At 46.3% G+C, this 14,048-nt stretch overlaps 1 protein-coding gene across 5 annotated transcripts in view; it reads left to right on the forward strand.

Moving 5' to 3' along the window:
• LOC116943524 (protocadherin Fat 1-like) overlaps nucleotides 1-14,048 on the forward strand; it is a 262,019-nt gene that overhangs the window by 212,895 nt on the left and 35,076 nt on the right. For all 5 annotated transcript variants that reach the window (XM_032956433.2, XM_032956428.2, XM_032956432.2 and 2 more), the window contains exons 17-20: nucleotides 1,538-1,752; nucleotides 7,311-7,448; nucleotides 7,802-7,945; nucleotides 11,282-11,479. In XM_032956433.2, coding sequence (XP_032812324.2) covers nucleotides 1,538-1,752; nucleotides 7,311-7,448; nucleotides 7,802-7,945; nucleotides 11,282-11,479 — 695 coding nt within the window. The remainder of the gene's footprint in view (nucleotides 1-1,537; nucleotides 1,753-7,310; nucleotides 7,449-7,801; nucleotides 7,946-11,281; nucleotides 11,480-14,048) is intronic.

Here is a 14,048-nt window from a genome sequence, read left to right on the forward strand (position 1 = left end):
TGCCATGGTGTTAGTAACTAAACGAAAAGGGCCCCACTCAGCTGTATAGCTCTTTTTCAGAAGCAACGAAGTGGCTTATGTGGAAATTTCTAGCAGCCAGCTACTCTAAACGCATGCTTCTAAATATAGACCTTTCAACCACAACAATATGCACAGATGATACATTGTTACAGTATTTAATCATTGCAAGCTGCATCCCTCAAATCTCTTTACTTGGGAAAATGTTTAACAGCTAAACTTTCCCACCCTTCAGCCCATTTTGGTTAATAATACATTTGCATAATACTTCTAAGAGCATGCACGGATAGATGCTATAAATATAGCAGTTTATTTTCACGTGTATAGATAATTATATACATTTGGTTTTCCTTTCATTAAAATAAATTACGACTGCAGGTGATGTGGATGCCATGTAGTAATTTGATCTTAAACATTCGCTGTTGTGATTAGATAGCAATATGAAACTGGCCACACATAACATTGCAGGAGCCTTCCTGGGTAAGTAAAGGATAATTGTGGTGGCGTGCAACCGTTATCCTGCTAGTTGGGCTTTGGCTGCAAGTAGCTGGATCAAAATGTGGCAGTAAAGCAAGTGGGATGTAAACCCCTCTGCATACACATGGGGCACCACGGTAATGAGATGTTAATTACCTCGCCTGGTATTCAGGAGTCCGTGAGTTCGATTCCGACCCTGGCGCCTGCTGTATATTTGGAGTTTGCATGTCTCTCTCCCCGTGTTGGCGTGAATTTTTCTCCGGGTCATCTGGTTTTTCCCTCCACATTTAGAAACCTGCGTTTAGAGTATTTGGCTGCTATAAATTTCCACGTGATAAGCCACTTTGTTGAGCCATCATTTGTGGCCAGGTCACTTCTGAAAATTAGCTCTATAGCTCAGTGGGCCTTACCTGACACAATAACAAATATTTTATAGTTTATAGCGTTATTCCATTTTATGGGTGCGTTATCCCCAGGTACCCTGACTTCCATCAATATGAAATGGACCAAATATTCTGATGCAGGATGCTCCTGGAAAAAAAGTCTTGAGCCTCAGCGAGGCTTTCCAAGATTTAAAAAATATATATGTATTGAAAGAAGTACTGATACGATATGTAAAATGAAAAGTGCTTGGGCCAGCCTACCCCTTGGTTGCCTTCTATTCTGGTGTTCCCAGACATCATCATCATCATCATCCTCTTCTGGAGATTGCTTTCCTGTGGAATCGCAGGATTAAAAGTCCCAGTGTTTAACAGTCGTGCAATAATCCACCACTCAAGACAGTGCATTGCCTTGTAGTTTTCCTCTCTCCCCAAAATTGTGAGCTATTTGTTTATTCTCAAGATACGTGTAGCTCGCTAGGCCCCCTAACATGAAGTTAAAAGTTTCAGAACCGGTTTCGGGGACCACCGAAGGGGACGTGCAGCAGACTCCCAACGTTCGTGCGAGCCACGTGGACACGTAGACTCGGTCGGCGGTCTCGGTCGGCGCCGGTCGTACAGCCGAATCTCACGCGCACGACGCGGGTGCGCGCGTGTGCCAGGTGTGATCAGTGTCGAGAAGGCCCTGGACTATGAGACGTCTCGGGACTACTACCTGACGGTGCAGGCGAGCGACGGGGGAACGCCCTCGCTGAGCGGCGTCGTCACGGTGAACATCAACGTGACCGACGTCAACGACAACGCGCCAGAGTTCAGCCGGCACGTGTACAGCGCCGTTGTGGGCGAAGACGCCTTGCCTGGCGACACCATCATAACGGTAACGCCGTTTTAACTTATAACAACGCGTTTTCATTATAACGATACCATCATAACGTTAACGGCATGAACTTCAAAGGCGTTTTCCAGCTGTGGTTTGCCACCTGTCCTGGTGTTACCAGACAGTCCTCTTTTTGAGGGCAGTCTTTCAAAGACGTTACAGTCCAAATTATTGTGATCCCAACCCTGATGCCTGTATATTTGGAGTTTTCATGTTCGCCTGGTGCTCGCGTGAATTTTTCTCCGGGTCCTCCGGTTTTTCCCTTCACATTTAGAATCATGCGTTTAGAGTATTTGGCTGCTAAAAATGCCGACGTGATAAGCCACTTCATTGGACTATCATTTGTGGCTAGGTTGCTTCTGAAAAAAAAGCTTTATAGCTCAGTGGACCTTACATGGTAAAAATATATATAGGTTTTTTTTTTATCCACACCACACAAATAAGATGGCAGCTGTTCACAAATATCGGTCGCAATATTTTCAGTGTCTGTATTTGTTCTATAGCACTCATAGGGGGGGTCTCAATTTCTGTCAAAATTATTACTTTCCTAAATAATGGTCATATAATAAATAATGTTGAAGTTGCTTCTTTATCATGCATATATACGTAAATATACAAACGCTTCTGCTTGGCTGAGAATTGTTAAAATTGTCATATAAACATTATTATTGTGCTTCGTCTATTCCCTCCTGCGAGTTGTTCTCCGAAGATGGAACATCACCTCCTGGTTTCTTTTTCACTCGCCAATGAGAACCCAGTTTCTGAGAGCCATTTCCTCAAAAATATAGATATGAAGTGATTAAAAAGAAAAATGAAACAAAGAATAAACTAATAAAATACTTACTAAATAAATAAATGCCAAGGCAAAAAAGGCAACGAATATTGAATTTGACATCTGCCTGGTCGCGTAGTTGCCTTGAGATGGTTACGAGGAGACAACATTTATTAGTCAGTTGTCTCTACCCCGAGGTGTGATCGCAGGATCTCAAACTCCGTACCCTGGCAGTGGCTCTGAAAGCCTCCCATCAATCTGCTGTGCAAGACAACAAACACGCACCGCCCTATTCTCTTGTCGATTGTGCCATTTTGATTATCCTGATTTGTTCATCTTAAATGTTTTGTTTCAAATTCACTCAAATGTATACATCCTTTGTTGTCAAGAGTTATGCATTCATAAAGTCTTTAGGAGATGTAGAGACCAGTAGTTGTACATTTATAAAGTAATTCGAAGACCTATGAACACCAACAAACAGCATATACATCCAAGGCATTGTTGTCAAATGTGTTCTTATCAATGTACATTCTTGCACATTGCTTATCACGGAAACTTATTTATTCAGGAACCGGACAGACAAATTATATAATCTTGACTTTACAAATACAACCTCCGTTTACAGTGAAGATTGACACGTTGAATAATTTGTGTGGCTCAAGCCACAATCACTTTGTGTGCTGCACTAACCCGTGTTGAAATAAAGTAGTAATAATAATAAATAAAGTAGTAATAATGAATAAAGTAGTAATAATAAATAAGGTAATAATAAATAAAGTAGTAATAATATGAATTACGAGGGGGGCGGCTGCTTTGAGGGATGGGGCTATCGGGGGGACGAAGCTCCTCCACAAGGATTCATTTTTTTGTCCTTTGACTGACCCAAATAAAAAAACTAATAATTAATTAGCATCCAGACACACAGACAAAGACAAAGATCCCCCGTATAGCCTTAACAGACTGTGGGGGCAAGTGATGTTAGCGAGCACCTATGAAGGCCGGAACGGAACACGGGGGGTGGGTGGCCAGCGCCAAGCCCGACCGCCTTTGTCTCCCCAGTGGCAATGTTTTTATCCACTGCACCAGGTACTCATTTGAGGCTGAGTCGACCTAGGGGAAGCTCAGGACCAGTTCAGATATTCGTCACTGGTGTTCGCCGTGAGCGGGAATCGAACCCGGGTCGCCAAGTTCATAGCGCAGCGCGCTAACCACTACACTACCGCTCCCCACACACACACACAGGCTACAACAACCGCCATTCGCCACTAAGTGGCGGTGACGTCACCACGACGCTTGTGCCAGGCCATGTGCACCTTGAGGCCACGTGAAGTGTCGAACGCCCGCTGGCAGGAGGTCACGGGGCAGACCCAGGTGCCACAGGTTGACTGACTGAGAATACTGGCTGATGCACCACCTGTGCCCCCTACTGTGCTAACCTGCTGTGCTTTAGCCACCTGGCGCTCCGCTCGTTGTTGTGAGCGTCGCTCCTCCGCCCTCCGTTGTTGTTGGAGGGCGACTGCCTCCAACTGCCCAGTAGCGTCCTTCACGAGCCTCCTCCACAGAGGCCGATCTTGACACTGCTGGTACCAGTCATCGGCAAGTCCGCTCAGCTCCACGTCCTCTTGTACCACATCACTCCATCTCTTCTCTAGCCCATGCCACGCCCGTTTAGCCCCCTCGATCCGGCCGAACAAAAGCTGTTTTGGCATGCGGTGGCTGGGCATGCGGGCTACATGACCCAGCCAACGCAGCCTTGCCTGCCAGAGGAACTCACCGATGGGACCTTGCCCAGATCTTTCAAGGATTTGTGAGCTCCTTACACAATCCAGCCTGGTTAAACCCATGATGGATTGCAGGCAGGCTAGCCTAAATGTTTCTAACCGGCGAAGATGTTCCATTAAGGGGGTCCACGTTTCGCAAGCGTAGAGAAGGGAGGGAATGACCGTGGCCGAGAAGACCTGAAGCTTAGTGCGGAGCGACAGACCAGGTAGCTTCCACACAGCGTTACGCAACAGATGAAAAGATATTGCCGCTCGACTGATTCGGAGTGAGACCTCTGCTGTTAAACTGGAGCTGGTCATAAGCACACTACCCAGGTATGGAAAACTCTCCACTCTCTCCACAATTGCCCCATCACCGATTGGGAGTTGTGGGGGTGGAGTGTCCGATGGTCCAAAATACCCAGGCAGGTGCTTAGTTTTGGTGGGGCTGATGGTAAGGCCCCATCTCTTAGTGGCACGCTCCAGTCTCAGCAACAGCGTCTCCAATTCCTCCTCTGAATGAGCAGCTTTTACCAAATCATCGGCATACGTAACGTGGTTGAGCAATAGGGAGCCATCCCTTGACCGCACCCGGGCATCGATCAGCCTCCCATTATATCTGTACCAAATGGAGATTCCCCCCTTACAGCTATTGAAGGCTTCACGAACTACGTGGTCAAAATAGATGTTAAATAATGTGGGAGCCAGAGGACATCCCTGTCGCACCCCAAGGTGTACAGGGAATGGCTCTGACTCCCGGCCACGTAGTTTTACCCGTGCCCGCTCACCATCATGAAGGTCCTTAATGATCGTGAGCAGGGGGTCAGGGACTCCAAAAGCACGAAGAACAACCCAGAGCCCAGGCCTACTGATGGTATCATAGGCCTTGACCAGGTCAATAAAGCAGAGATGTAGGTCTTGTTGGAAATCCCTACACCTCTGCTGTAGCAGACGGACAGAAAATATGGCATCTGTGCAGGACCGCCCTTTCCTGAAACCGCATTGGGGCTCTGCAAGCCTCTCCTCAGCATGCCTGGCAAGGTGATGTTGAATACTCCTTGCCAGGACCTTTCCCGGCACACTGAGGAGTGAGATGCCCCTGTAGTTGTTACAGTCTGTGCGGTCCCCCTTCTTAAAGAGGGGGACCACCAGGGCATCCTTCCAATCCTGTGGAACCCGTCCAGTGGTCCAGACTGTTGTTATGATGTCATGTAGGGCAGTCTGTGCACAAACGCCACCCGCCCGCAGTATTTCGATTGGGAGATCATCTCTGCCCGGTGCCTTTCCTGGTCTCAGACTCCGGATCGCCTTCAGTACTTCCTCAACAGATGGCACCTCAGCCAGCCACTCACAGGGGGTGACTTCTTCCAAATTTGAAACACCGCAGCCTCAGCAGGGTCATCCCCACTTTGTGCCACACACAGACACACACAGACACAATAACAACAACCGCCATTCACCACTAAGTGGCGGTGACGTCACCACGACGCTTGTGCCAGGCACACAGACACACACACAGACACACACACACGCACAGACACACACACACACACAGACACACACACAGACACACACACAGGCTCGACCTATAGTGCAGACGTGACAGACTGCTTGTATTTACACGCTTTCTTTTAACTCACTCTGTTGTATCCTCAAATTTTGTAACTTAATTTTAACCCACTTCCCAATGTTGTATCGACTGCAAACTTGGTATACTTATGTCATACTGATGACAATACTATATTTTATCATAAAAATATGTATTTTTAGACATAATTTTTTATATGTTATGTTTCGGCTTGGGTCAAATTGTCCACACTCAACTGACGTTGGCTGCAATTGCCCACGGCCCCTTACGTTGTGGCAAGCTTCAGGGCCACTTCCTGGAGTCGTGGAGTTCTGCCATTACTAGTACATTTCATAAAAGCATGTTTAATTTTTTTTAATATTACGTATTTCAACTTTACCCTCCCTCGAGTCTAAGTTGCATATTTGCAAATAGGCTCTCGCCATACCTGAATTTCAATACGCACTTTATCATTCTTATCTCGTGATAATTTAGCAATTGCTTTACATTAAAAGTAGATGGCATGTGGTGAGTATTGGTACCAGAATAGTTTTAATTCCCCTTTCTTGTGTTTTAGATACGTGAGAGTGTTCATCTGAGCATGCCTGCAGATAAGAGATATATCCACACGTAACCCTCACGATTATTAGATTATTCCCACTCAAGGTTGCGAGCGGTATTTGGACGAACATCACAGCGGTGTGCGATGCCTTGGCACGGATTACTCTTGGTGCGTCGCCGTGCACGTCGTCATCGCCCTGCTCGTCGTCATCGCCGTGCTCGTCGTCGTCATCGCCGTGCACGTCGTCATCGCCGTGCACGTCGTCATCGCTGTGCACGTCGTCATCATCGCCATGCACGTCGTCATCGCTGTGCACGTCGTCATCGTTGTGCACGTCGTCGTCATCGCTGTGCACATCGTCATCGCCATGCACATCGTCATCGCCGTGCACGTCGTCATCGCTGTGCACGTCGTCATCACCGTGCACGTCGTCGTCATCGCTGTGCACATCGTCATCGCCGTGCACGTCATCATCGCCACGCTCGTCGTCGTCATCGCCGTGCACGTCGTCATCGCCGTGCACGTCGTCATCGCCGTGCACGTCGTCATCGCCGTGCACGTCGTCATCGCCACGCTCGTCGTTGTCATCGCTGTGCACGTCGTCATCGCCGTGCTCGTCGTCGTCATCGCCGCGCTCGTCGTCGTCATCGCCGTGCATGTCGTCATCGCCGTGCTCGTCGTCGTCATCGCCGCGCTCGTCGTTGTCATCGCTGTGCACGTCATCATCGCCGTGCACGTCGTCATCGCCGTGCACGTCGTCATCGCTGTGCACGTCGTCATCGCCGTGCACGTCGTCATCGCTGTGCACGTCGTCATCGCTGTGCACGTCGTCATCGCCGTGCACGTCGTCGTCATCGCCGCTCTCGTCGTCGTCATCGCCGCCGCTTTCCTTTGCAGGTGGTGGCCGAGGACCGGGACGGGCCGCTCAACAGCGCCGTGCGCTACTCCATCGTCGGCGGGGACCACGAGGAACGCTTCGCCGTCGACGAGGTGTCGGGCACCCTGCGCGTGCGTCGGGAGCTCGACAGAGAGAAGGTGATCCCTTGCCGCGACTGCCGCCTCACGCTCCCCCATCGCGCAGGGCCTTGACCGTTCGCCGTGTGCGTGCATTTTAAAAATGGCTGTTTGTCATCGCCACCTTTTCTTCATCTCCAGTTGCATTAGGGTGCTGGCTGTGGTGTGCTCTCTAATACTGCCGGGTGGATTTAAGAAACTAGCCCGCTGTTTTAACTGCGTCATCGGGAGATTGAACCAGCTACCTCTGGATTGCAAGTCCGGTGTTCTAACCACTGTGCCGTCCTTGTGCGTGCGATATCTTGGCACATCGATTGCGGTATTCGACACGGCCGGGCGTTATTAACTCCACACCGTTTTGGGGGCGTGCGTAGGTGTCTGGCTACTCGCTGACGGTGCGGGCCACGGATAACGGGGTCCCGCCACGGTCGGCCGACGTGCTCGTAAACGTCGACATCTCTGACATCAACGACAACCCTCCCTCCTTCTCGGAGCAAAGCTACACGGCCGTCATCCAGGTAAGCTTGCCATCGTGTTTACCATCACATCGACGTAAGCCAAATTTCGGGATTCTCTTTTTCCTTCCGCACGCTTTTGTTTTACACGTTGCGCTGTTTATTTATTCACAAACTGAACCCCCCTTATTCAGCGTGAACCATGGCCAACGTTTTGGAAAGCAACTTAGGTGTTAGTGTTGTCCAGCGTACCTAATGGATCAGTACCGACTGTCATTGGAAAGGTCGCAGTTGACCGCAGTTGGGAACAGTCGGAGATTTGTTCATGCTCATCAGAGTGGGCTGAATGCATCGCCGGTACTAGAAAAGATATTTCTCAATCTCCAAACCGAATGATTCCTGTGAGTTCATGTCTGGCATACCCACCAATAAATGTGTGTGTCATGAAGCACAATACATTTGCATATGAATGTATGTTGTCTGATAAAACTGCACGTGTCGGGGAATTTGGGCATTGATTGCAATAGGAATACTACTTTGAATCGGATGACATTACATATGAATAATATTTCTCCCAGTCGAAATGTGGAAGGCAGATTTATACAATTGAATGTGAAGAATGAATGCAGATAAAGGGTGACCGCTATGACAGACAAAGAAGGGGTAGATGTAGACCCAGGCGGCAATCGTTTATGACCAAAATGACACCCCAAGTGTAACTGTAGAGCAGTTACCGTGCTGATTTCACTCTGCAGCCCTGAGGCAGCCCTGTTTTGTGGTATTGTCGTACAGGGCTGCCTCAGAACATGGTTGGGGTGGGATGCAGTCATGGCTGATGCTGCCAACAATTATTTGACTTAGGAATACAGAAATAAAATGAAAACGTAAATAAATAATACCCTCATTTTAATATCGAGCTCTGCCATTAACTGTGTGCACGCCATCAAAAGGACCGTCTGTGTTTGCTTTAGCGAGTAGTAACAATAATTGAAAGTGCCTTTTCCAGCCTCATTGGAGGCCACATTATTATGATTATGAATATTTTGTTTAAAACCCTTGACATGTTTGCATTGTTTTCTCTTGACAATTGCTTATGTGCATGTTTACATGTATGATTCATATGGCTGCAGGTTGAGCTACTGCATTAGTATGTTTAGCCTTGCAAGTTGTGAAAGTGTAGGGAGATGCTCTGATGGTTCGTGGGTAATCCTTTATAGAGCGCTGCTCCAGACTGGGAATTGAACCCAATGTGCACTCACTTCCATAATCCTTTTTTGCAGTGGATTTTTCAAGCGTGAATGCACTCGCTCGCTGTCTGATGATCAAAGAGCCTGACCTCCTCTTGCTTTGTTAAACTCCTCCTGCTTTGTTATCCAATCGTGCTGCTGCTGGAATTGTCAGAAATGTCAATGCCACGAACAAATCTGTTTACTGTTATTGTCATGGGCTAAGATAGTTGGTTCATGTGAGTGAAATTGTTTCCCGTGTTATTTGTCTCAATGTCTATAATGTGGTATTATTCAATCTTCCCCTCTCAGCTGCTCTTTGTGATTTACCAATCATCAACTTCCATTTTACTTCTTTGTTGACATCTTAAGTGAGGTCCCTTAATACATTTTTTCATTATTTCCAAATGGCGACGACGACTAAAATTCAGGTAAACGGACCCTGATGAAATTTATTGTTTTATATATATTTTATTATTTTATTGTTTCCCTTCAACGTGACTTTACCGAAAGAGCTAAGAATATGAATTACTGCAGTCACGAAAGCTTTAAATCAAGGCTTATTGTTAGTAGCTCAGCTGATTGGAGAGTATATTGAGTTTATTTATAACATTGATGTAGTTTATATTTTCGTTTTTTATCAGTATACTATATGGTATTCATTATATAGTTTAGTGTATACCCAGTTACTTTATGTTAATAGCTCAACTTATTGAAGAATATTTTGAGTGCATTTATTATATTGATGTAGTTTATACTTAGTTCTTTCACATCGGCTTATTGTATGATAGTTGGGTAGTTGCAGTTCTTTAGCGTCAATATACTAAATGACTCTGTTGATATGTAAACTCTGTCTTTAACATAGCTACTTCCGTGACCAGTTACATGCTAATCCCTCACACTAACATCATGCTAATCTCCCAGTTACATGCTAATTTCTGACTTTAACACCCTGCTAATCCAACACATTAACACAGCTACTTCAATGCTCCTCCCACCCGGCTTAAAATACGCTGCCAAGCTTAGCAGTGTTCATTGAAGCGCTGTCGTCCCAACAGTTCTGTTCCTTCACCTGAAGAAGGCTACTTGTGTTGTGGCCGAAACGTCGTGAGAATTTTTCTTGTTTTATATATATTTTATTATTTTATTGTTTCCCTTCAACGTGACTTTACCGAAAGAGCTAAGAATATGGACCCTGATAAAGTTTCCATCTCAAAAATATCGTGGTCATCATTTCTGTGTTGCACGCACACCCAGTGGTATGCAAGCAGTTCTTCACCGCTAGTTCTCCACGCACTTCAATAACGAGACTGGCAGCCACTGCATGGTGGCTTTGTAATATTCTGCATTGTCTCAGTGGTGGAAAGCCCTTTAGTGTCCACAGTTTAGTTTTGAAAGACTGCTGACAATACTGGATCGAAGAATCCTTGCCACTGGCTAAAAAATACTTTCACGGTACACAGAGGCCACTTGATTATGCATTTGTTTTTGTTATTCATGCGATTACCATAACAAGCAGATGCAGTTCTATGTCCTTAGCTCTCATAAGATCCATATCTTTAGGTTATTGGACAGAATATTTTCAATTATCATTTTTCTACACGGAATATTTTGGCAAATCCTGAAAGACACACTTTAAAGTCTAAAGGAAAATGGACTTTCCCTTATGGGAAAGCCACTCTCATTGAAAAGGACCCACGTATTACGTGTGTGAAAAGTTTCTCATACAATGTAGCTCACCATTAAAAGCCCAATACCCCTGTTGAACATGTGTTGACCAAAGCACCAACCATTACGTCGCTGGAAATTATCTTCTGCAACAAACCCATCTCAAAATCCAATCTTGAAGTGCCTCAACATTTTCATTTTCACGTTTGTCTGAAAAAAATATCATGGAGTGTTCTTTTTGATGGCGTTGGAAAAACCCGCAGGTGACATTATTAATGTCGTATTTACACTTCAGACGACTATACCCTGCCATAGCAGGTGATCACGTGCATTTAGCTATTGTAGTTTATGTGACATGTCCCGCATTTTCACAGTTAAGAGCTGTTCACATTCACAAGGTCCGGTGTTTTTCTGTAACGGTTTTATGACATGGTGGCACGTGTGACCCAACTGGTGGAACATGTGACCCCACTCACTCCCCCCCCCACCCCCTGCCGCCCCCCAGGAGAATCAGCCTCCAGGAACCAGCATAGTGAGGCTGCTTGTGATGGACATGGACGCGTCGCACAACGGCCCCCCCTTCGGCTTCAGCATCGTGGCCGGGAACAACGGCAGCGAATTCGCCATCGACCAGGCGGGCGTCGTCACCGCCGCCGTCAGATTCGCCAGCGGTGGCCGACGCGAGCATCTGCTCACCGTGCAGGTGCGAGCCAGCAAGCCAGCCAGCAAGCCAGCCAGCCAGCGAGCCAGCCAGCCAGAGAGCCAGCCAACCAGAGAGCCAGCTTATCCAGTGAGCCAGCGAGCCGGCCAGACAACCAGCGAGCCAGAGATCCAGCTATTCAGCCAGCGAGCCAGCCAGCCAGAGAGCCAGCGAGCCAGAGAGCCAGCTAGTGAGCCAGCCAGCGAGCCAGCCAGCCAGCGTGTCAGTGAGCCAGAGAGCCAGACAGCGAGCCAGCCAGCGCACCAGTGAGCCAGCGAGCCAGGGAGCACTTGTCCACGTCGCTGCTGTTGTATATTTGTTGTTTTGGTTAAATCCGTATAACCGCAATGTTACGTTAAATAGTTTGCCTCTTTTTGGCTATTATCGTTCATTGTGATCGTGGTATCAAATCCATTTATGATTAATTCATCCTTTGAGCTGAGCTGCCCTTGTGTAATGGTTGGCACATTGATTTTGCAGTGCAGAAGTTGCCGTTAAGATGCCATCGTGCGTTGCGGCAGTTGGAAAAATGAGACAAATTTCCTCCCTTCACCTCTGTCCACCCAACAGTAAAAATTAGAGGCTTATTTAGCTGGATGCGTGACTCATGATTAAAAGTTCACAAGTAGAAAATGGGGGTTTTCTTAGCCATCATTCTTTCATGGTCAATATAATTCGTACTACTGTGTGGCCTGGGATTCTGCCATGGTATAATGCTGAGCATGCTGGACTTAGAGTTGAAGCATCGGGGCAAATTTCTTAAATCCCATTTCCTCTGCCCACCCAGAAGTATAAATGAGTACACCACAGCTAGTTGACTGGCAGGTGGCATTTCTCGGGGTAAATTGTGGATTAGGGTGCCACTTGATTTAAATATGGAAACATTAACTTTCAATTTTATTGGATCACACCTCTCAATTTATCACTCTTGGTGTGAAAAGCAACTGCTGAATTTGTCATTCTAAATTCTCCATAATTACAGGTCGCTCGGGGTCCCAGATCAGAATCAGAATCAGAAAGGGTTTTATTCGCCATGTAAGTTCACACCGACACGGAATTTACTTTGGCAGGATGGTGCATACATTCAACATATAGGAATCTAAAATCTTAAATAAGTTTTAAACAAGTCTTACTATAATAAGGGTTAAAAGTCTAACACCAAGGGGCTGAAGTATATAAAATTAAATAAATATCGAATATTAAATAGCTTTAAGATATAATTTAAAAATAAAAAATACAAATAGGGTAACATAGTTAATATCGGCAAGGTGTCGTTATGTAGATCAAATGTTAAAAACAGTGTTAGCCCTTGGCCTTGTTTAACAGGCCAGCAGCAGATGGGAAGAAACTGTTTTTATGGCGTGAGGTTATGGTCCTGATGGACCGAAGCCTTCTGCCGGAGGGGAGTAGCTGAAACAGAGAGTGTCCAGGGTGGGAGAAATCGGCCATAATCTTCCTCTGCATACATTTTCAACTCCATTGAGCGATCAATAAATATTGACACATTGTCTTAAATCCCACAATACTTCAGGTTAACAGGACGTGTAATGCAACCAGGAGGTGCGATCTTGAAACTAACAAACTTGAATTTTGAGTGGCACCCTGGCGTGGGTAACTCCCCACGTCTTGCTAAACATCTGGCTGGTCTGAAAGAGCAACCCAGATAGCAACCCGAGGAGCTGCTCAGAGAGCTCTCGTGGGATCTCTTTACCCCTTACTCTATAGCCTGGTAGTCCGATAGAGGCTGGCTGGCACCACAGTAATGTAGTAGTAATAATAATAATAACAACGCCAATGTATCCAGGAGAGCCTCACTGAGTCTCAAGACTTTTTCAGGAGGATCTTCTTGCTTTGACAAGTTTGGCGAGTTCCATTAATTAGTGTTTTGTATGTTAGAGGAAGCTGGCTTGTCCAGATAACACCCACAACATATCAAAGGGTACCATAAAACTTCCATCTCCTGGCCATCTCACAGACTCACGTCTACAACACTTGTCAATTGCTCTTGGTCACCCACCCAATTACTGACCACGCTCAGTCAGACTGCTTCCTTCCCAGGAACCGCCAGGATTGGTCGTTTCAATTTGCACCACTGGTTCAGCTTCACCAGTAGTGATGGGCACCTCCCCACACACTGAAGCATTGGGGGCCTTTCGATGACACGTTTATGAAAAGCAAATTACCCATTAGTTGAGTGGAGGTACAGTTTTCTTATCACTGGTTGGCCTCCGGAAAGACTACCCCATGGCATGTGTGTGTGGACTGACCCATGTGACCCATGTATGTGTGTAAATGTTACAGTCGACCAACTGAGATTGGCTGTATAAGCAGAACTCCATTCTTTGTCTCTGCTTATGCTCAAATATTTTTTTAATCATCTGTAAACCCAATATACCGATGGACTAAATAAATACGTGTATTTTTATGTGGAGACACAGAACAGCCCTTTGGTTATAGAGGCTTTTACCCATAATGCTCCACAACAATGCGTAATGAGTTTCTATACAAAACGGATTAGATTCAGCCTATCGCCTGTTTAAGAATACACGTTGTTATTTTTGTCTCTAACGAA

Source organism: Petromyzon marinus, chromosome 18 (assembly GCF_048934315.1).
Source record: "Petromyzon marinus isolate PM22_M1 ecotype Great Lakes invasive population chromosome 18, UKy_Petmar_22M1.pri1.0, whole genome shotgun sequence".
In the NCBI taxonomy this organism is placed as follows: Eukaryota; Metazoa; Chordata; class Hyperoartia; order Petromyzontiformes; family Petromyzontidae; genus Petromyzon; species Petromyzon marinus.